Below are 21,140 nucleotides of genomic sequence, written 5' to 3' on the forward strand. Positions count from 1 at the left end.
TTTGAATGGTTTTACACTAGTCATTTTTGGGACCCTTTATAGCTTGCTGTTCGGTGTGAGCCAAGGCTCTGTGTTGAAGACCGTACTTTGACCTATAATGGTTTACTTTTACAAATTGTGACTTGGATGGAGAGTTGTCTCATTGGCACTTATACCACATCTTCTTATATCTAATTACAAGAAATACGACTTTGAAAGTAAAACAGTGCAGTTTTAGTAAGATACATTCAATTTTTTCATCACATTTATATGTGAAGAACCTTTAGCTAAAACAAAACACATGCAGTTGTATGAAACACCAAATCAGAACAAATGACTGTTAATGTTTTGTTGTTTATACATCGTTATGCAATGCTATGAAAAGAAATTTGTAATTATTAATTTGATTTTGATATTTATCAGTAAAAATTGGATATATCACAAGATTTTTTTATTAATTTTTCTAGTTTTTACCTATTATCTCAAAAACAATATTAGACCGGTAGAAACTGTAAACAGTAAAAAAAATCTGCAATGCAAGATATATTTTGACAGATGAGTGATTTAGTCTCTTAGAAGCCCCTTGATTTTAATTCTTGATATAAATTTTATTCTTACTTATTGGCATACCTGTCAACCTATGAAAATGAAAATGCAGGTCATGACCTGCATTGAAGAAGAAAATCTCAGGTCATAACGCGTACAAACTTTTTATGTCCCCGCCATAGCGGAGGGGGCATTAAGTTTAACCCTTGTCCGTCTGTACGTCCGTACGTCTGTACGTCCCAAAATTGGTTTCCGTTCTCTAGTTTGCCTCAACCAAATGTTATTAAACTTTACACAATGCTTATTACCACAAAACACAGATCAAGTTTGAATTTTGGTAGCGTCACTTTAACGTTCTAGAGTTATGCCCCTTTATAAATAGTAAAATTGCAAAATTTTTCATTCTGTTCTCTAACTTAAGTTTGCCTCAACCAAATATTATGATACTTATACACAATGCTTATTACCACAATCCACAGATCAAGTTTGAATTTTGGTGGCGTCACTTTTACTGTTCTAGAGTTATGTCCCTTTACAAATGGAAAAATTGCTAAATTTTTCATTTTTTTTCTAAAAATATCAATGATGTCATTGTTCAAGTAATTTTTAAAATTGGAGTTATCTTCCTTTGTCCATGATTATAGTTGAATCAACTACAATCAATGCTTTATACAATGCAATGTTTAATTTTGCCTTCCACTGATAAAACAAAGATCAAGTTGAATTTGGGTAGTGTCACTATAACCATTATTGAGTTATGCCCCTTTATAAATCGAAAAATTGCAAAATTTTTAGTTTCCGTTCTGTAACTTAAGTTTGCCCCAACCAAACATGAAACCTATACACAATACTTATTACCACAAAACTAAGATCAAGTACAAATTTGGGTAGTGTCACTTTTATAGTTCTTGAGTTATGTCCCTTTATAATGTTGTATGCAAGCGGGGGCATCATCTGTGTCCATGGGGACACATTCTCCATTTATTTTTATGTATTTCCACATGTACAAGATGTAGCATGGTGAAATCATTATGAATATAAGTGCACATGACAACAGATAATTACTTTTTAAAAGAGTCATTTACCCTAAGAAATGTAGGTCAAGGTGTGAATTGATGGCTGCTTAACTTCCAGCAGCAAATACTAGGGTATTACATGCTAATTCAGATGCTAACACCATTCTTTGCTCTTACTGCTCAATGCTGCAAGTTGGCAAAGAAGCAGCATCAACCAATTTTATATACATATGTACTTACAAAGTATTATTTAATTTAGATTTGTTGTAGATTTAAAAATCTCCTTGTTCATGCTATCAGAACCAAAGCAATCAATGTTCAGTTGGTCAAGACCAATTTTTTTTTTTTTTTCAGGCATTTTGAATCCCCTTGATAGTCCCCACCATATGAGAGCAGACGACAATTGCCAGTTCAGAGAGGGGGTAGTGTTAGATAAACCTGTGAAGACTGGCAAGGGATCTTTTGCTAATGTTGGTCTTCTAAAGGTAAATCTATTACATATATTATATATTTAAACAGTATGTAAAGAATGGGTCAGAATTAAACTACATGTCATAAAAAATGCTTGGATACAAATTCTGAAACCTTCCTTATATTATCTATGAAACTGAGGATAATATGAATCCAGAAGTCTCAACTATCATTTTCAAGTTTTAAGTTTTCAGTGTTATCAATATTAAATTACATAATTGCCAAAATTGCCATATTTGTTGTTTGAAACTAGTAATATTCAAACAAACATGATATATTGTACTTTTTGTTTCACAAACATGATATATTGTACTTTTTGTTTTACAAACATGATATATTGTACTATTTGTTTCACAAGCATGATATATTGTACTTTTTGCTTCACAAACATGATATATTGTACTTTTTGTTTTACAAACATGATATATTGTACTTTTTGTTTCAAAGCAACAGCTGCATAATTAGAACAATACAGTATTTAAAAACTTCAGAAAACTAAAACACTGCCTCAAATGAAAAACATAAATGTAATTGATGTTCACCAGTACAAAACATGACTAGATCAATCAGATACACAATTCTGGTTTTATCTAGTGCAAATTTGAGTTGTCTCCCCTTGATTGTTTTTACATAAGCTCCTCTTGAGTCCAACTTCAGTTGAGTTGAAATATTATAACTCTTGCGGTTTCAAGATAACTCCAGTCAACTGTATTTGAGAATTTCATATGTTTATTTCACTTTTTTGTAAATCTACATGTCATAAAAAATGCTTGGATACAATGCACAAATTCTGAAACTTTCCTTATATTATAAATGAAACTGAGGATAATTGATGAATCCAAAAGTCTCAACTATCATTTTCAAGGTTTAAGTTTTCGGTGTTATCAATATTAAATTACATAATTGCCAAAATTGCCATATTTGTTGTATAGTTGCAACAACTACAGCAAGATTAGGTTTAAATAATTTGGTTCCAAGATAACACTAATGCTGAGCTTCACAAAAAAGCCTAGAATTGTATGAATCACACAACAGACAAGTAATGTTGATCATACAAACTGTGTTTATATGTTTACAGAAAGAAGTACAGATAGATAAACATTTACAACCAGGAATAAGAGTTACAGTCAAATTATCTGACCAAGATCCAGGTAAAATTTATTCCATATTCTAGTTGTTCAATTTCCTTATTAATTCCAAAATATCAACTGCTATCATGTACAACCATCTTTACGACCTACTTTGAGGTTTTATTATAATTTGCAAAGTTCATCACAATTAAGTCCATGAAACAGAACATCTTCTTTTAAATTGAGGATAAGAAATGTTAACTGTTACATAAAATGTAATTTCCAGACAGTTTGCACATAGCAACATACGTGTAATAATCATTTTATTTTAAAAAGTGATTCATGAGTTTTACATTTGCACCATACAGTTTTTCTATTACAATTTGCAGATTTGACATTTCAGGTCAACATTTCTTAACTTGTTAAAATGAATAATTATTCCCTTGAATTAATGCAGTCAATGATAACAAAGTATTGTTTTATTTATAGAGAAAAAGAAATGGAAAGGCATAGTTGTATCACCATCTACACCACAGAAAGAAGCTGATTTGTACTGGGGATACAATGTCAGATTAGCCAGTAGTTTAGGTGCCATGTTAACTGAGTGTCCATATAAATCTGGTTATGATCTGACCATTGGTACTTCAGAAAAAGGATCACATATAGATACATTTACAACATCGGATGGTTATCAGTAAGTTATCAGTAAGGAAAATTTATTTAACTATTCAAGATGTGTCTTTAAGTAGAAGTATAATTTCTAATTCTTCAGTACAAACTATGGTAATTTGGTATCAGCTATTTTCATCCTCACTGTGCTGTCTTATTATCGGCAATTTTTACATTTCCCTTTGATCTTACTGCCTAATATTTTCAAGATCATGGACAGGACTTGATACTCGAAAATATTAGGCAATGCCAAAATGTATAAGTACAGCAACATCACATGTTCGTGTCCATCCGCTTCAATTTATCAATGAAGTGCACACGACTTCATTCATACAACCGAACAACTATCCAAACATTTTGTATGCGAAAAAGTAGTTTTACTTATTATTTCATTTTACTTCATACTCTCAAGCAAAAAAAAAAATACGGTTAAGACAAATTACTGATAAAAAGAATAATGGCATTTTATTTTTTGCTACCGACTTCATCAACTTGTCCTAAGGGAGCTACCATTTGATTTTTATGGGGGGGGGGGGGGGCTAGAATGAAATTTGAAAAAAATAGGCAGGACAGGAGTTTTGAGTAAAAAAAAAAGGCAGGATGACAATATATGTAAAAAAAAAAAGTCAGGATAAACTAAAAAAAAGGCAGGACCGAATAGAGTTAAAATATAAAGGCAGGACCGAATAGAGGGAAAAATAAATAGGCAGGACAAATTTTTCATCCTAGCCCCCCCATAAAAATCAAATGGTAGCTCCCTAACGAGCTCGCTTGATATTCTTGCTGATGAAGTCATTATTAAAAACAAAAATGCCATTATTCTATATATAGAAAGTCATTCTATTCAATGACCTAGACATAAAAGCAAAGATCCAATGAAGATGTGCTACTGGTTATAACATTGAATGCTAAAATATATGTTAATAAAATTTGTTATACTTTACGTTAAAATGCCATATTTTGATTGGCTAATATGAGGGAGATTATTATACCCGCTTTAAAAAAGTGGGGTTATACCCCCACTTTAAAAAAAGTGGGGGTATACTGTTTTACCTCTGTCTGTCTGTCCATTCATCTGTCTGTCCATTCATCTGTCTGTCCATCCATGGTCAGTCCGTCAGTCTGTCCATCCGTCCTATGAAAATTTTTCGTCGCACTTTTTTCAGGAACTACAATACAAGGATTTCTGAAATTTGGTTTCAGGGTTTATATAAGTTGGCTATACAGTGTGATGTGTTTTCAGATTCATCACTCAACAACTTCCTGTTTACCGAAATATTTGGGCAGGGGTATCATCAGTGAACAGTAGCTCGCAGTTTAACTTGTTTTACTCTATTTCAATTTTTATACAAACGCAAAAAAATTTTGTGGTCATATATTGGTATGACGTTGGCGGCATCGTCGTATTCGTCCGGCGTCGTTGTCGTCAGAAGACACATTGGTTTTCGCACTCTAACTTTAGTTTAAGTGATTAAATCTCTATGAAATTTTACCTTAAGGTTCAATACCACTAAAGGAAGGTGGGGATTGATTTTGGGGGTTATGGTACCAACAGTTAAGGAATTAGGGGCCAAAAATAAGAATTTTTGTAACTTCCAGACATAACTTGTGTGTATGGATCTCTCTGACATTGTACCACAAGGTTCCATATCACAAAGGGAATGCTGGGATTGATTTTGGGGGTAATTGCCTCCAAATTATAGGAATTAGGAGCCAAAAAGGGGCAAAAAACAAGCATTTTTCTAGTTTTGTGACAATAACTTGTGTGTAAGTGTATGGATCTCTCTGACATTGTACCACAAGGTTCCATATCACAAAGGGAATGCTGGGATTGATTTTGGGGGTAATTGTCTCCAAATTTTAGAAATTAGGGGCCAAAAAGGGGCAAAAAACAAGCATTTTTCTAGTTTCATGACAATAACTTGTGTGTAAGTGTATGGATCTTTATGAAATTGTACTACAAGGTTCCATATCACAAAGGGAAAGCTGGAATTGAGTTTGGGGGTAATTGCCCAAAACGTTTAGGAATAAGGGGCCAAAAAGGGGCCAAAAATAAGCATTTTTCTAGTTTCCAGACAATAACTTGTGTTCAAGTGTATGGATCTCTCTGAAATTGAATTGCAAGGTACCATACCACAAAGGGAAGGCTAGGATTGATTTTGGGGGTAATTGTCTCCAAATTTTAGGAATTAGGGGCCAAAAAGGGGCAAAAAAACAAGCATTTTTATAGTTTCAGGACAATAACTTGTGTGTTAGTGTATGGATCTTTATGAAATTGTACTACAAGGTTCCATATCACAAAGGGAAAGCTGGGTTTGATTTTGGGGGTAATTGCCCTAAAAGTTTAGGAATTTGGGGCCAAAAAGGGGCCAAAAAACAAGCATTTTTCTAGTTTCCAGACAATAACTTGTGTTCAAGTGTATGATCTCTCTGAAATTGTACTGCAAGGTACCATACCACAAAGGGAAGGCTGGGATTGAGTTTCGGGGTGATGAATCATAAGGGGGTTCAAAAAATTTGGGAGGGGATTTTTTTTTCCTTTTTTTTCTTTAAAATTTTCCATTTTAAATTGGTTATTTCTGATTTATATATTAAAGCAAATAATAATGATATGGTTTGAATAGGTAAATTAAAATTTTTTAAGTTATTAGACCACATTCATTCTGTGTCAGAAACCTATGCTTTGTCAAATATTTAATTACAATCCAAATTCAGTGCTGTATCAAGCTTGAATGTTGTGTCCATACTTGCTCCAACTGTTCAGGGTTCGACCTCTGTGGTAGTATCAAGCTGCACCCAGCGGAGCATTTTATTAGCACTTTAGATGCCAGTGATGTAATTTGCCAGTCAGAATTTACTTCATTCTTGTGGGATACACCATTGTATAACTTCATAATAATTGTGATTATACCATTTTGATTACAGATTTCCATGACACATCAATGGTTAGAAGGAAATCTCCCGGTCAGTGCTAAATGTACAGTCTGCGACAAAACTTGTGGTAGTGTACTTAAACTGCAGGACTGGAGATGTCTCTGGTGTAAAGTCATGGTAGATTTTAACAAATTCAAAAGAGACTTAAGGGGGTACATAACACCTAAGGGAGTTAACCCTTTAAAAACCAGGTAAACGCTTTAATCACAAAGTATTAGTAAAGAGAAATTAAGCTTCTTAATGATCTAAAATAGTGTTTGTCAAACTGCTATATATCCCATGAAATTATTATTTCTGTAAATTGTGTGGTTCAAATTTTTGGAAATTTCTATATTTTTTTCAACAGGTCAAAATAAATATTCTGTCAGAATTTTATGAACATTAAACGAGCCAAATCTATTTTAGTCAAAGTGTTGGGTACCCTCTTGAAAAAATATTAAAATTTCAGTATGTAGTGTTTGTTATTGTCTTGCAATTGATTGATTGTTGCTGGCTTAGTGCCGTGTAGTGGTAAATATTCTAGGCAATTTCAGGAAGAGAACTTTTAACAATTAAAACAATAGGTAGGTTCTTCTAAGTGGGTCGACAAGAATGAAGTGCCTGTAAAGTTCAGTTGAAAATGAGGGTGTGTTGGATAGGCAGGTATGTTTAAGGTGCAAAATATTGCCTTGCAACAGGCCACCTGTAGACCCCTCAGTGAGTTATTACATATTTCTCCAACAAAAATTATTTAAAAGACTTGTGCAAAGATGAACAGACGTCGTAGAGAATTGTGCTTGCCTTTCAGCATTTCATGAAACATTACTACTTGTATATTGAACTTAACATAAGAATTTCACTAAATGTAAATGAAAAGAATGATGAAACAAAAAGATGTATACTTTCTGCTTGTTTTAGCTTTCACTTTTTATTTCATTTATTAAATATTTATTATGTTTGCTTCAGGTACACTCAAATTGTAAAGAAGAACTGTCAAGAAAATGTCCACTTGGTCAGTGTAGAGTGTCTATACTGCCACCTACAGCTATTAATAATATAGACTCAGATGGATACTGGGAAGCTACACGACCAAATCGTACTAGTCCCTTACTTGTATTTGTAAATACAAAATCTGGTGATAATCAGGTATATAACAATTTATCTTAGTTCACACAAAAAAAAAGGTTTTTTGGCTGATTTTTTTATTTTTGATAAGGCAGTGTGCAGCATCTTTTTGGTTTAACTAGCATGACACCACAGAGATGCCACCTTTGTGGACACATTTTTCTCAAACTGATTAACCACATTTGAAATCAAGTTTGAAGTGCTTTTTACCTAAAAAAAATATTCTTTTGTGAAAGACTTTGTGTTGTAAAATAAAACCAATGGCTGAACCAAAAACAAAAATTTCTGAATTTTACTTAAGTGAAAAGAAAAACAAACAGTTTATGACAGTAATAAGGGACACAGGTGCTTGAGATGCTATTATTTGTTCGCCTGTATATAACATTTATGCAGTGATCAGAAATATCTAATAGATAAAGGTAAAGGCTTTATCATATCCATCTGATACCATTGTTATTATTATTATTATATGATACTCCAACTCAAACATTGTCTGTCTGTTTGTCCAAAAAGGTTTTTGTCACACTTTTTTCTCAGGAACTACTGTACAGAAGGACTTCATATTTGGTCAGCAGCTTGAAAGTGATGAGTTGTAATGCATGGATCTGTCAGACACTTACATCTTGTTTGCTTATACTTAACTTTTCATTATGTTGAATAGACTATGTTCTGAAGAATATTTGTTTATAATGGTACATGTAATACATTAAAACATAATTACAAAAAAAAAAGGTTCAGTATATATATTCATGTAGATGTTAACAGTTAGTTCATTAGTAATGGTATATTTATACATAACTTGGTTTTTATAAGCATAAAACTTCTGTTTTATAGGGTGTAAAGTTTTTACGACGATTTAAACAGCTTTTAAATCCAGCTCAGGTTTTTGGTCTCATGAATGGTGGACCTCATCCAGGGTAAGTAGCTGGGAATCTTTGTATTATTCAAACTGTTCTGTTGTTTAATGTAAATTTTGTAAAGGTGTGTTCCCATTGTGTAATTGATTAATGGATGTTCGAATAAATGATTGATTGATTGTTGGTTGCTTAACGCCCAGTGGCAAATATTTCATGCATATTCAGGACGAGAAAAAGTTAACAATAAATACAATAGGTAGGTTCTGTAATAGAGGCGTCCGGGATTAAGGTCGGAGAAATTTAGACTGCCAAATTTAGTCCTGCAACAGGTCAACTACGGACCCCTCAAAGAGTTGTTGAAAGGGTTCTTAACATACAAAGAGCGTGGCACTCTCTTTACATGAGGCATCGGATTTAACGTCCCCATTCTGATAGGACGTGGCTGCAAATTTGTACATCCCACACAGCCAAACGGATGTCCCACTTTGGCGAGGGTTTTACTGCCGGTCGGAGGAAGACCAATGGTGACCATACTTCTATTCCCCAGTCACCCTTTGGGGGGAGTCAGAATAAATAAATCCCTTTTATATATATAAGTGCCTAGAAAGTCAACTTAGCAATGTTAGATGTAAGAGTAGATCTGGTTATTTACTTCCTCCCCGACCACTGTATCACAAAATATATACAACTAAAGTGATGTATTTATTTATAAGATCAGCTACGTTTTCTTTTTTAAAAACATTCATTTCTTGAAAAATAGAAAAATAAAAATTTTAATATTTCATGTTTAAAAGTATAAAAACTTGCATTAAAACCAGTAAAAATCTGATATGCATTTGTCTTGATATGAAATGAGTATAGTATATTGGTAGAATATATAAAAATCTCTGAGATATATTATTCCCAATATTTTTAATTTTGATATATATGTTTTCAGAGTAAGATTATTCTAGAAGTTTGATCAGTTTAGAATATTACTATGTGGTGGTGATGGTAGTGTTGGATGGGTCTTATCAGAAATTGATAAATTAGAACTGCATAAAGAGGTAATTTGCATGACACTCCTTTGAAAGGTCTACATCTTGAGAAAACACTAGAAGACTTTCTTGTTATATAAATTTTTCATCAATATTGCATTAATTCTAGAATGTACAGAAAAATGTGTGCATGAAACAAAATAACAAATTTAAAATCTATTCTACTATTTCACAGTCATCCTTCTTTGTAACACTATGATATTTATTTTTTGCAGTGTCAGATAGGTGTTTTACCCTTTGGTACTGGTAATGATTTAGCCAGAGTACTAGGATGGGGTTCAACATTTGATGCTGAAACACAACTGCCTGTGATATTAGAAAAACTAGAACATTCACAAATAAAAATGTTAGATAGGTCAGTACTGTAAAGTTTTACATTTGATTATAAGACTGTTCTCTATACATAGTTCACAAATTACAGACAAACATAGGACAGTTCTTTTTAATCATAGCTCTCAAGTGTACATACACATATGCATGGTCTCTCGTCATTTACAAGTGCTTTCTGTCAAAATGGAAAAAAAATTTTTAGAAAAATTAGATACATGTACTGTAGACTTGGTGCAACTGAAAACAGTAAAATACCAAATAATTTACAAAAATGCTGGTATTTGTAACTTTTCTCTTATTATGCTTTTGGATTATCTTTGTTACAAAATAAAATGACATAAAACTTAACTATCTTAGTATGGTTCACAGCCATCAAGAGGTTTTGATTCAATCCATAATGAATAAATTATGTGATCATTCTTTTTGTTTAGTTTCCTTTTTTACATCAGCTATTCTGTAAAACAGTATCCAAAAAGAGGTTATATTAAGAGATCATATGCAATGGGTTTTAAACATGTATTTAATTGTTTATGATTTCAGAGCAATTTGTAAAGTTCAAATTAAACAAATATTTCAATTAAAACTATATCTTATGTATTATTAGCGAAAATTACTATTAAGTCAGCCATAAAAATCAATGTTAACACCACCCTTATTTGTTATGGTATTTTTTTATTTCAGATGGAGTATATGGACATATGAGGGTACCATGCTTCCACCTCGTAAACTGTCTCAGCAGGTATAATCATAATGGAAAAATTGAATATAAATAGTTAACAGAAATCTCAGAGAATTATTTTTTAATGCCTCTACATCACATGATAACAAAAAATAAAAACTCACACACTTTTTAAAAAAGAATATATCAAAAATCTAGCTAGAGTTTTGATTCACTAAAAAAATACATGAGGAATATGTATATGATTACATGACTGAAAGCTCATATTCACGATGATAGATAATGTAAACATACAAAACCTTCTTTTTACTCTATATCATATAGCTTTAAAGCTGTAAGTATTTTATTACAAGGATGATTGTTTTTGTTACATTTTATTTTTATTTTTATTTTTTTTTTTTTTTCATATTGCTGGAATGGGATAAATTGTTGTCTTGAAAGAGGAAGTATGATTTGGACCATTATTTGGCCCCTGAAATGGCAAAACAATTGTAGAATTTTTAAATCGTTTCAAATTTGTTAATTTTTTAGATATATGAATATGAAGATGGTATACGCTGGTCTTGTCATTTATGGTGTCCTCATGGTTTTATAAATATATCATAATTGACTTCTTTAATCAGAAAGGACAGTATTACACATATTTTTCCCATGTTCAGAATGTGAGCTACAAACAAACATGGACTTCTTCAAATATTAAAGATACTTATTCCACCTAACACAATCTTTCTTTCTTAGCAGAAGTAAAGATAAAAATTATTTTATTTTTCTGAGTTTTATGTGAAACAGTAAAAGATTTTGTTGCCAAAGTAGGAGAATCTTACAAGACTGAAGGCAAAGAAACTGATATATCTGATAAAGTATACACTGATTTGATTGTAAACTTATATATAAACTGCTAGAATTCTAATAGTGCAAGTCCTGAAAAAGGAATCACTCAGTTAGAACTAAATTTCTAGGCAATTTATTTTATATGAATTCAGGAATATCTAATTGTATGTTATTCTTTAGTATGGTTCATATTCTGTTCTTTACAACGTTTTTCTACATGATCTGAAAATCAGGAAAATTGGTGGTCAGATAATTTACTTTTATAAGTTATATGGTTTGCTACTGACCCCATACGGATCAATAGACTAGGGTTAGTTATATCCATAAGGGTGAGGCAGAAGACCGAATCCCTTATGCATTTTACTAACCCTCTATGGATCTGTAGGGGGTAAGTAGTGAACCTTATAACAAATTTATCGCACACAGGACTTTTTCTGTCAAGTTTTGTATAAAAATAAACAATGAAATACATTAACATTAACAGATAATGTCACCATTAAAAGTAGACTTGATGTCACACTACCACATGACGGCATTAAACCAATCATGTCACAAATTTACCCTGGGTGTAATAAAGTATGTTATGGGGGTACAATTATTTAATAAACTGCACTCAAAGTTAATATATAAAATTAAATGGTAAAAGTCAATGAGACTGCATTCTAACAAGGCAACCAACCTATAAAAAAAAAACACAAACTGAAACAGACATTGTATGAGTTAAACAAACTAAAACAGACATTGTATGAGTTAAACAAACTAAAACAGACATTGTATGAGTTAAACAAACTAAAACAGACATTGTATGAGTTAAACAAACTAAAACAGACATTGTATGAGTTAAACAAAATACTTTAACTTTCATTAAAACAATGGAAAATATGCCAAAACTCAGACTGTAATCACTGTAATATTACAAAAGATTATGAACACTTTTTTATTACATGCCACTTTCTTGATAAATTTTGGAAAGAAATATTTAATCTGTTAGAAAAAGTTAAACTTGGAAAACACATTTTAACACTAAAAAATTTGATTTGGGGTTACAAAATAAGTGATATAGAATACTATGATATTAATTTTTTTCTTACAGTGATTATGTTTTCAATTCACAAAATACACTATCTGTCAGAGTTTAGAACAAAGAATATTAATGTATTTTCTGTTTTTAAAACTGAGCTTAGAAATAGGCTCATTCTACAAAACAAATTTTTTAACCATGAAAGAAAAGGTATATTAGAAAAAATATTTAGATGTATTTGAATTGTATGAACTGATAACATGGTTAGTAATGTTATCTTTGTGTAATAATTAATTTATTATCTAATTTTGTATTTATATAATTATGATGCATGATAGACATTGCAAATTTTATTATATTTATATAATCTGGTAAGATGTATATACATTACAAAAAAACACAGCACAATCGTTTTTCGATTATCGTATGACTATTAATCCTTCAAATTATAACTGTCTTACCTGAATAATGATGTAGAAAAAGCTAATTACAATCTTTTTCGATATATTGATTAAAATAAACAGTTATCCGGAAACACATGGAAACTGGTAATAGGTTATAAATTATCCCAAACTCGGATGAACTATGAAATTCCGAAAAAACGCCAGATGATATAAATACTTTATTATAATAACAATAACATTATTTATCTATTGATGTTATATTAATATTTTGTAAACGACTTACAATATGCAGTTTATCTACCTGAAGAATTCCTGAACTTCTGGTACTAATGAAACAGGGACCTTCACTGAGATAGCTGTGTCAGTGGAGTAATTGTTAACAGCGTGTGCAATACTGTTGTTGAATAAAAAAAAAAAAAAAAAATAAAACTTTCATTTCAGTGTAATGTATTAAATGAAATATTAGAAACTTTGCTCACAACGTTAGAAGAAGAAGCTCAAGCCTCTACTCAGGTTAGTAGATATCAAAGGATTTTTTTCTAATCTGTATGAAAAAAATCTGTATACTGAGAGATGGAGTATTTACCAAAAGTAAATACTGTTTAATTGTTCATAGTTTTCAAAAGTAAAAATATGGGGAATCAATTTTATAAAGAAAAACTTCTTTTTTTTTCAAAACTGAAAGCAATAAAATTCCTTGAGCATTTTAGAGATACTGGTTCATTTGTCTGTATGGAATTAACAAAATTCATGAATTTGCAGGTACCAAAGAAGACAGAGCCTGAAGCTTGTATAGGTTCTCCTGACAAAGATATAGTCCCAAATGAAATCACTACAAATATAACAAATACCAAATCTGTAAGTATAGAGATTAGCCAAAGACTTGACAGATCCACTTAAAAACTTGAAATTTCAAGTTACAATTTTATATTCTAAAATAAATTTTTATGCCTTACAGAATTTTGTCATTTTCTTTCATGTTTTGATTTCATTTATTTCATTTTAGTGTTGATACATCAGGTCAACAATTAAACACACTTATTTTCATTTATTTCTTTGAGGAAAAGGACTGATGATATCAAATGCATAGCACAAAATCCCATGACAAGTTGATATTTATCTTGAATATATAAATAGAGAATATCATATGGCTTTTTCAATATCACACCCGTATCAACCCGAGATACCAATATAATCCCAAGAGCTCTGCTGGAGGAATTATATTGGTTGAGGGTTGATACGGGGTGTGATATTGAAAAAAAACATATCATATACACTTTATTATATATACCTATTACATGCTTTTTTTTTCTCAAGCAATACAGAATAGGGGTTTGATTAGGCTTTTACAACCGTGACTGATATTGATGACGTGACGTCATACAGATTAGGGGTTTGATAAAGCCTTTACAACAGTAACTGATATTGATGACGTGACGTCATACAGATTAGGGGTTTCATAAAGCTTTTGTAACCGTGACTGATATCGATATCATCATGGATGGTTGATACAGCACGATTGGCATTGATTGTATTACACATACAATATACCTGTATTTACCACTAAGTATATAATAAAAAAAAATATTATCCAGCTGCTAAAATCTGATCCGGTCGATTGGGATGAGATTATGAAACCTATAAATTTGGAACTACACCTTTTAAAGAAATTTTTATAATAGAAAGAATGATATTAAATGTATAGAAAAGATTTTGAGGTTTATAGGGGAAATAAATCTACTTTATAATTGATAGTTATCATTATGGTTTTCATTTTCACAAGTTTTGTCAAAAATCCAGTTTTGGAATTTCATAATTAGAAAGGATATAAAACTCTTATTTGGAAATACATTGGATTAAAATTCTATTAAATCAAGTTATGTTTTTAAATGATGGTTGTTGTTAATTTTGCAGTTACAAAATAAATATTATACCTTGCTTACAGCTCTTTTCATAATGCTAGCAAGACAAAGGTTTGTTTGGCTTGCTTGCTTTGTTTGTATCAATGTTTTCTCAAGCATTGTAATTAAGATTGACATCTGAAAACAACATAAAAAGGGCGGATTTATACTTGTATACATTATATTTAAATTTGATTGGACATTATCAAATAATCAAATTTGCCTATACACAGGTTTTTTTTAACTCCGCCTACTTATATTGTTTGCAGATGTCAATCTTAATTACAATGCTTGAGCAAACATTTATACAAACAAAGCAAGCAAGTCAAACAAACCTTTGTCTTGCTAGCATTATGAAAAGAGCTGTAAGTAAAATATTGAAAATTATCAGGTCAAATCTATGATCACGCACACTATGCCTTAAACTAATGAGTAAGGAAAATAATGAGCCTGGGTAGACACAGGCTCCCTAGTTAATCTAGGAATATTATGTGCAAGGATACAGGTTACCCCCATGGTGACCCACTTACTTTGTGGGATGCCTTGGTTGTTGTGATCTGCCTGAACCCTATATTCAATATAAAAGTAGAAAAATTGTTTGGAAGCTTTTTCTGTATTTTGTTGGTTATATAAATGCCATACATTTTAATGAATGTCAATTATTTTTCAGGCAATATTTAAACCAAGAGATGCTTTATTGTCCAGAGCCAATAGTTTAAAGAAAGCTGTCCGACAAATCATTGAACATACAGAGCGAGGTAGGTTTATATTTGTATATTTTGTTCAAATGCCCTAAGAAGGTCTATCATTGATTTTACTTTTACCAATTAGTATACACCAGTATATTTAAATAATGCAATGCTGGAATTCAATACTTACATACATTGAATGTAGTAAATCTTTGAAAGCCTTAATTCCATAACACTGAAAAATACTGATTATATATCTCATGTACATCTTACCTTTATGCCAAAAGTGACATATTTACTGCTTTACATTGTATTGAATATCACACAAAGAAGAATTTCCAATTAAAATATTTTATTGAATTATGCAGTATCAGTCACATTTCCTAAGTTTGATAAAAAAAAAAAAGGATTTTATTTTAACATATTTTTTTGAAGCTGTTGATGAACAAAATGCCCAAACACAACAGTTTCTTGAGAATGAGTCCAGGTCTGTGGGAAGAATTGGACAATAATCATACTGGTTCCTTGTTAGCTGATAACCATACTTCAAGGTCAGCTCCATCATTCTCAGTGTTTACTTCAGAGGAAATGCCACCACGATTTCAGTTAAAGGCCAGTAAAATAGGTAGGTTGTATGCTAATACACATGAAATAAGAACTTTATTAAATGCAATTAAAAAAGAGTTGTAAACAAAAACGTATGTTAAAAACACATGTGTTCACTGCTATGCTCAGAAATTATTCATTTTGTTATACACCACCAATTTTAGGCACATCACTGTATTATGTATAAACACTACCATGATTTTAGTCTCACATCAGTATATCACTATGATTATTTATTTCAGACACATCACCAAAGATATTACCTATATCGTCATGTAGAATTAGTAGTATGAGTACCTTATCCAGTATAGGTTCTAATATGTCTAATAAAAGTTCCTCTAAAGATAACATTCCAATGTCATTATTAGGGTTACCTATAGTGGATTATGGTGCATTACCTAGTAAGCACTCAAGTCATTTAGATTTAAGTCGGAATGTTAAAGATATTTAAATTCTGATGCTCTTGTCATTGAGGGTCCTAATTAGAAAGTATCTTATGACTGAGACAATTTGCTTTAATAAAACCACTTTAGTTTATGTATTAATTATCATGGTATTCATTATTAGAGAGTTTGAAGTAGTTGGTAGAAATATACTTTTGAGATCCCTTCTACATTTTACCATTACAGTAGAGGATTGAGACTTGCTCTGGTCATTTACTTGCTGCATTTCACAGTAAACTTACTTTTATTGAAACTGTATTGAATGTATGAGTGTGGTATTAAACACTAATTAAACAAACAAAGTAATATAACATTCCTCATTTCACTGCACTTAACTCCAAGCACATTATACTTTTATAATTATGCTAATTTGTTGTGAAGCAGTACTAACCAGTTTAAATGTAATTTGTTCTTGCACGTGAATGACATACACTTTGAAACTGTCAAGAGAAGTTCGCCAGTTGATCAGTTGTATTATGAAAGGTATCCTTAAGACTAAAAGTTTATGTTTATTTTTCATATTAACTAAGAAAACATATTTAAATATGCTGTGGACTCATTATTAGTATTCCTGGGAAACTAATTTTCGTGGATTTAGTGGTTATAGGTAAACCATGAATTTAAATGTTCAACAAAGTACAAACTTCCTATATGCTTGTATGTGGACTTTGGCAAAACCACGAAATTAAACATTCATGAATATACAAATTTTCTTCAATCCACGAAAATTGGTATCCACGAATATAAATGAATCCACAGTAGTTGGCTCTTTTTAATCCCACAATCCATAAAAGCATTATTCGGTTATTTGCCTAACTTTCACCAGCACAGAATCATTTCCTATTTATCTCTCATGTAAAAAAGAATGTTTGTTTGCATGACAAGTTGCCTTTTGGTTAATTGCATATAGAAAAAAAAATGACATTTAGACAATTAAAATAAAAATTTAATGGGACAGCAATATCAAGGTTACTCCTTTTATGTAAGAGGACATGTCATTGTTCTAACATGCATTCGTTCATATCTTTTATACATTAATTACCGCAAAAATTTTTTGCGGTGGTATATTGGTATGACGTTGGCGTCGTCGTCGTCCAAAGACACATTGGTTTTCGCACAATAACTTTAGTTTAAGTGAATGGATCTCTATGAAATTTTACCATAAGGTTCAATACCACAAAAGAAAGGTTTGGATTGATTTTGGGGGTTATGGTACCAATAGTTAAGGAATAAGGGCCAAAAAGGGGCCAAAAATAAGTATTTTTGTAACTTCCAGACAATAACTTGTGTTTAAGTGTATGAATCTCTCTGAAATTATACCACAAGTTTCTATACCACAAAGGGATGATTAGGATTGGCTTGGGGGGTTATGGCTCAAACCGTATAGGAATTAGGGCCAAAAAGGGGAAAAACAAGGGTTTCCTGGTTAATGGACAATTTAAAAGCAGTGTAAGGGAGGTAATCCAAAAACAGAATTGTACAATGTTGGATTACCTCCCTTACACTGCTTTTAAATTATCTATTTAAGACTTTTATGATGTATTTAAATTGGTAATTATGGTTGCAAACTCCATTGGAAATTTGAATTGGGATTATGACCATATCTTGAGGGAAAGAATTTTTTTTTTTGGAAAATTAATTTTGTTTTTTTGGGGGGGGGGGTCAATACGCAACAGCATAGTGTATTTCACAACAGCAAAAATAAAGGGGGGGTAATTTTTTTTTTTTTTGGGGGGGGGGGGGGGGTCAATTCGCAACAACATAGTGTATTGCACAAAAGCAAAAAACATATTTATTTTCCCACGAGTACTATTGCATAATTTTTTCATGGAAAGTGAGCTATGTAAATAACTGAAATCCTCTATACTGAATTTGCTATATTTGAAGCATTTATCTTAATTTCCGTACAATAGGAACACTGGAGCAAAAAATATAGAAAGCCAAATATATGTAAATGCATAGGAAGCTGTTCAAATTGTACATTGTAGGATGCTAATATATATAAGTGATCGTGCATATTTCTGACTTACATTTTTGTTCTTAAATGTGAACTTTTAGAGTATTTGGTGTTAAATTTATATTATTTTTGTTTCAGGTCTCTGTAGTAGTATAGCAGCTAAATTAGCTGGTTGTAGTTTTATAAGTAAAGTTCTATTAGCTAATGCTGATGCTTTGTGTGCTGCAGCCTCTCCTTTGATGGAGGAAGAGATTCCATCGTAAGTAATCTGTTAAACAGAAGAACATAAAGTTATTTTCTATTATAAACCTAAATTTTGCCAAAGGCAAAAAAAAACCCTAATAAATTAACACCAGGTAAAAATAGGACAATTGAAAAAAACTCATCACCCTGAGAGTTTATAAACCTCAGTTTTTGTTTATATTACATAAAATTTATAACAATATGTTCTTCATATCATAACAGTTACATAACAATGACTATTGGTTTTATTATGACCTCATAGACTAAACAGACCAATTGTTTTTGTAACAAACATGCAATAATAAAACAAATGGATACCAAATTTAGTGTGTCTATGCCAATTTATTTTATTGAAGAGCGCCTTAAAGTTATGGTCTAAGTTTCATGACCTCCATTTATAGAGAAGAACTGATAATCTTTATGGAAGAAACTGACAAGTACTGAATTTTATAATGTAAAGGGTTTTGTCACTTTCAATATTAAAGAAGAAAGTATTGATGAAAATTTCAGAAATTATTTTCAGTTTACTGATAGTATACTTGGGAATATGCTTTAGATAATGACAAAATTTGAAATTAAGGTAAACATATAGTTGCATATTGTTTTGTTTATAACAAACTAAGATAGTCGAAATTACTATCCTTATTAGATAAAATTTAGTTTTTTCTTATTAACGAATGCTATTCATTATACATACATGTATATCTCAAGAACATAACAAAATATAAAGATATGATTGTGGTTTAAAAATGGATAATACTTTCAATATAGGTACTTGAACAGTAAGTTGATTGGATCCAGTTATACACCTTACTCTTCTTTTTTTTTCAGAAGGGAGTATATTGAAAAATGTGTAATGAATAATTATTTTGGAATTGGTTTAGATGCAAAAATTTCCTTAGATTTTCAAAATAAACGAGAAGAACATCCAGAAAAATGCAGGTATGTATAATAATGAGGGTGGTATACATATTTTATTTTTTTTGGAAGAAGAAATGCAGTTGTTTACAGTATAAAGCAATACAGCACTTCCAAAATAGTCTGTTTCTCCCAATCTGATCTCATTTTACACATGTGACCTCACACCCGTCGTGTGAATATGTCAGACAGTTAGACTTGGTTTCGGACCAACATGTCGTCTCCCTATAATATGTGTCTTGTCACATTAACAGCAAGATTACATGGTTAAAACAGAAAGTTTAAGTGGGAATCTGTTAAAATTTTCTTTAATTGCCTGTGAGAAAGACCAGACAAAGGCCTAGAAAAATGTAATTTGTAGTGTGATTTTTTTTTACCTCAACTTTGAAGCAGCCACTATCTCAGAAATCCCCTATTGCAAAGGGTAATTTTCAGTACATGCATTGCAGGACTTTGTCAGGAATATTCTGAAATTTGAAAATGTCAGTTTGTGAAATGTCTACAGTACTTATCAGTGATTAAACTATTTCAATCAATGGTATCATTCCTGAGAAATATGCTAAACAATACAGTTAATTAAAAAGATTTCCATTGTGACAATATGAACAATTTCACGTTCATTGTAATCTTTGTTTCAGAAGTAGAACCAAAAATTTTATGTGGTATGGTGTTCTGGGTGGAAAGGAAATTTTACAGAGGACATTCAAAAACTTAGATCAACGAGTACAGTTAGAATGTGATGGACAGAAAATTCCTCTTCCTAGTCTACAAGGCATTGTAATACTCAATATTCCAAGGTATGGATCAATTTACTGTAGTTAATATAGACTATAAAAGAGTTTCCAAATTACAAAAAAGGCTCAATAAATATTGCATTTTTTGCTTGAAAACTATAGAATATTTCTGTCAACACATTTGCTTACTTAAGATATGTTGAATTTAATTTTAAATTTGAATTAAAATATTTTTTTTTAATGATGATAGATGTAGGAAGTGGTACTTTAATTGACCATGCGATCACTAAAAAGACCAGGATGTATTTACCAAATTTCTACCAAGTTGTCAGGGAAACTTCAGATCTTCTCAGCAAATCTTTGAAACAGCATATACTTATTATATTTAGGTAGAATGTCTTTATATGACTATGACTTACTTCTTATATAATCTTGATGTCTAGAATTGTTGACCTCACTAAATGCACCACAGTTTTCAATATGGTATTGAAATAATACTGTGAAATCAACAAGCAATGTTTTTGTATTGTTGAAATAACTGTCTTTACTTACAGATCTTACATATGTTTTTTGTATTTCAGTTACATGGGAGGTGCTAATTTTTGGGGAGGAACAAGAGAAAAAGATGTGAGTATATTTTTTAGGTTCATATATTATGTGTATTATGGATTAAAAACAAGATTATAACAATTCAAATTGAA

General features: G+C 31.1%; 2 protein-coding genes and 1 non-coding gene across 3 annotated transcripts in view; 2 read left to right on the forward strand and 1 right to left on the reverse strand.

The window, feature by feature from the left end:
- The window catches only part of LOC127733162 (uncharacterized), a 593,316-nt gene that overhangs the window by 157,491 nt on the left and 414,685 nt on the right, over nt 1–21,140 (reverse strand). The window lies entirely within an intron of this gene.
- Nucleotides 1–21,140, forward strand: part of LOC127733626 (diacylglycerol kinase delta-like) — a 39,749-nt gene that overhangs the window by 2,887 nt on the left and 15,722 nt on the right. Inside the window, 20 exon segments of the mRNA XM_052242945.1 lie at nt 1,896–2,026; nt 3,091–3,163; nt 3,572–3,769; nt 3,855–3,865; nt 6,677–6,802; nt 7,631–7,810; nt 8,624–8,706; nt 9,584–9,692; nt 9,899–10,038; nt 10,695–10,752; nt 13,390–13,461; nt 13,711–13,806; nt 15,520–15,607; nt 15,974–16,034; nt 16,036–16,163; nt 16,387–16,545; nt 18,683–18,803; nt 19,619–19,729; nt 20,344–20,502; nt 21,021–21,066. Coding sequence (XP_052098905.1) covers nt 1,896–2,026; nt 3,091–3,163; nt 3,572–3,769; nt 3,855–3,865; nt 6,677–6,802; nt 7,631–7,810; nt 8,624–8,706; nt 9,584–9,692; nt 9,899–10,038; nt 10,695–10,752; nt 13,390–13,461; nt 13,711–13,806; nt 15,520–15,607; nt 15,974–16,034; nt 16,036–16,163; nt 16,387–16,545; nt 18,683–18,803; nt 19,619–19,729; nt 20,344–20,502; nt 21,021–21,066 — 2,150 coding nt within the window.
- Nucleotides 15,265–15,412, forward strand: LOC127736267 (U12 minor spliceosomal RNA). Its single transcript, XR_007998899.1, has one exon. It is a non-coding gene; the product is annotated as a U12 minor spliceosomal RNA (small nuclear RNA).

The sequence above is a fragment of the Mytilus californianus genome, unplaced genomic scaffold (genome assembly GCF_021869535.1).
Source record: "Mytilus californianus isolate M0D057914Y unplaced genomic scaffold, xbMytCali1.0.p SCAF_3, whole genome shotgun sequence".
NCBI classification, from domain to species: domain Eukaryota; kingdom Metazoa; phylum Mollusca; class Bivalvia; order Mytilida; family Mytilidae; genus Mytilus; species Mytilus californianus.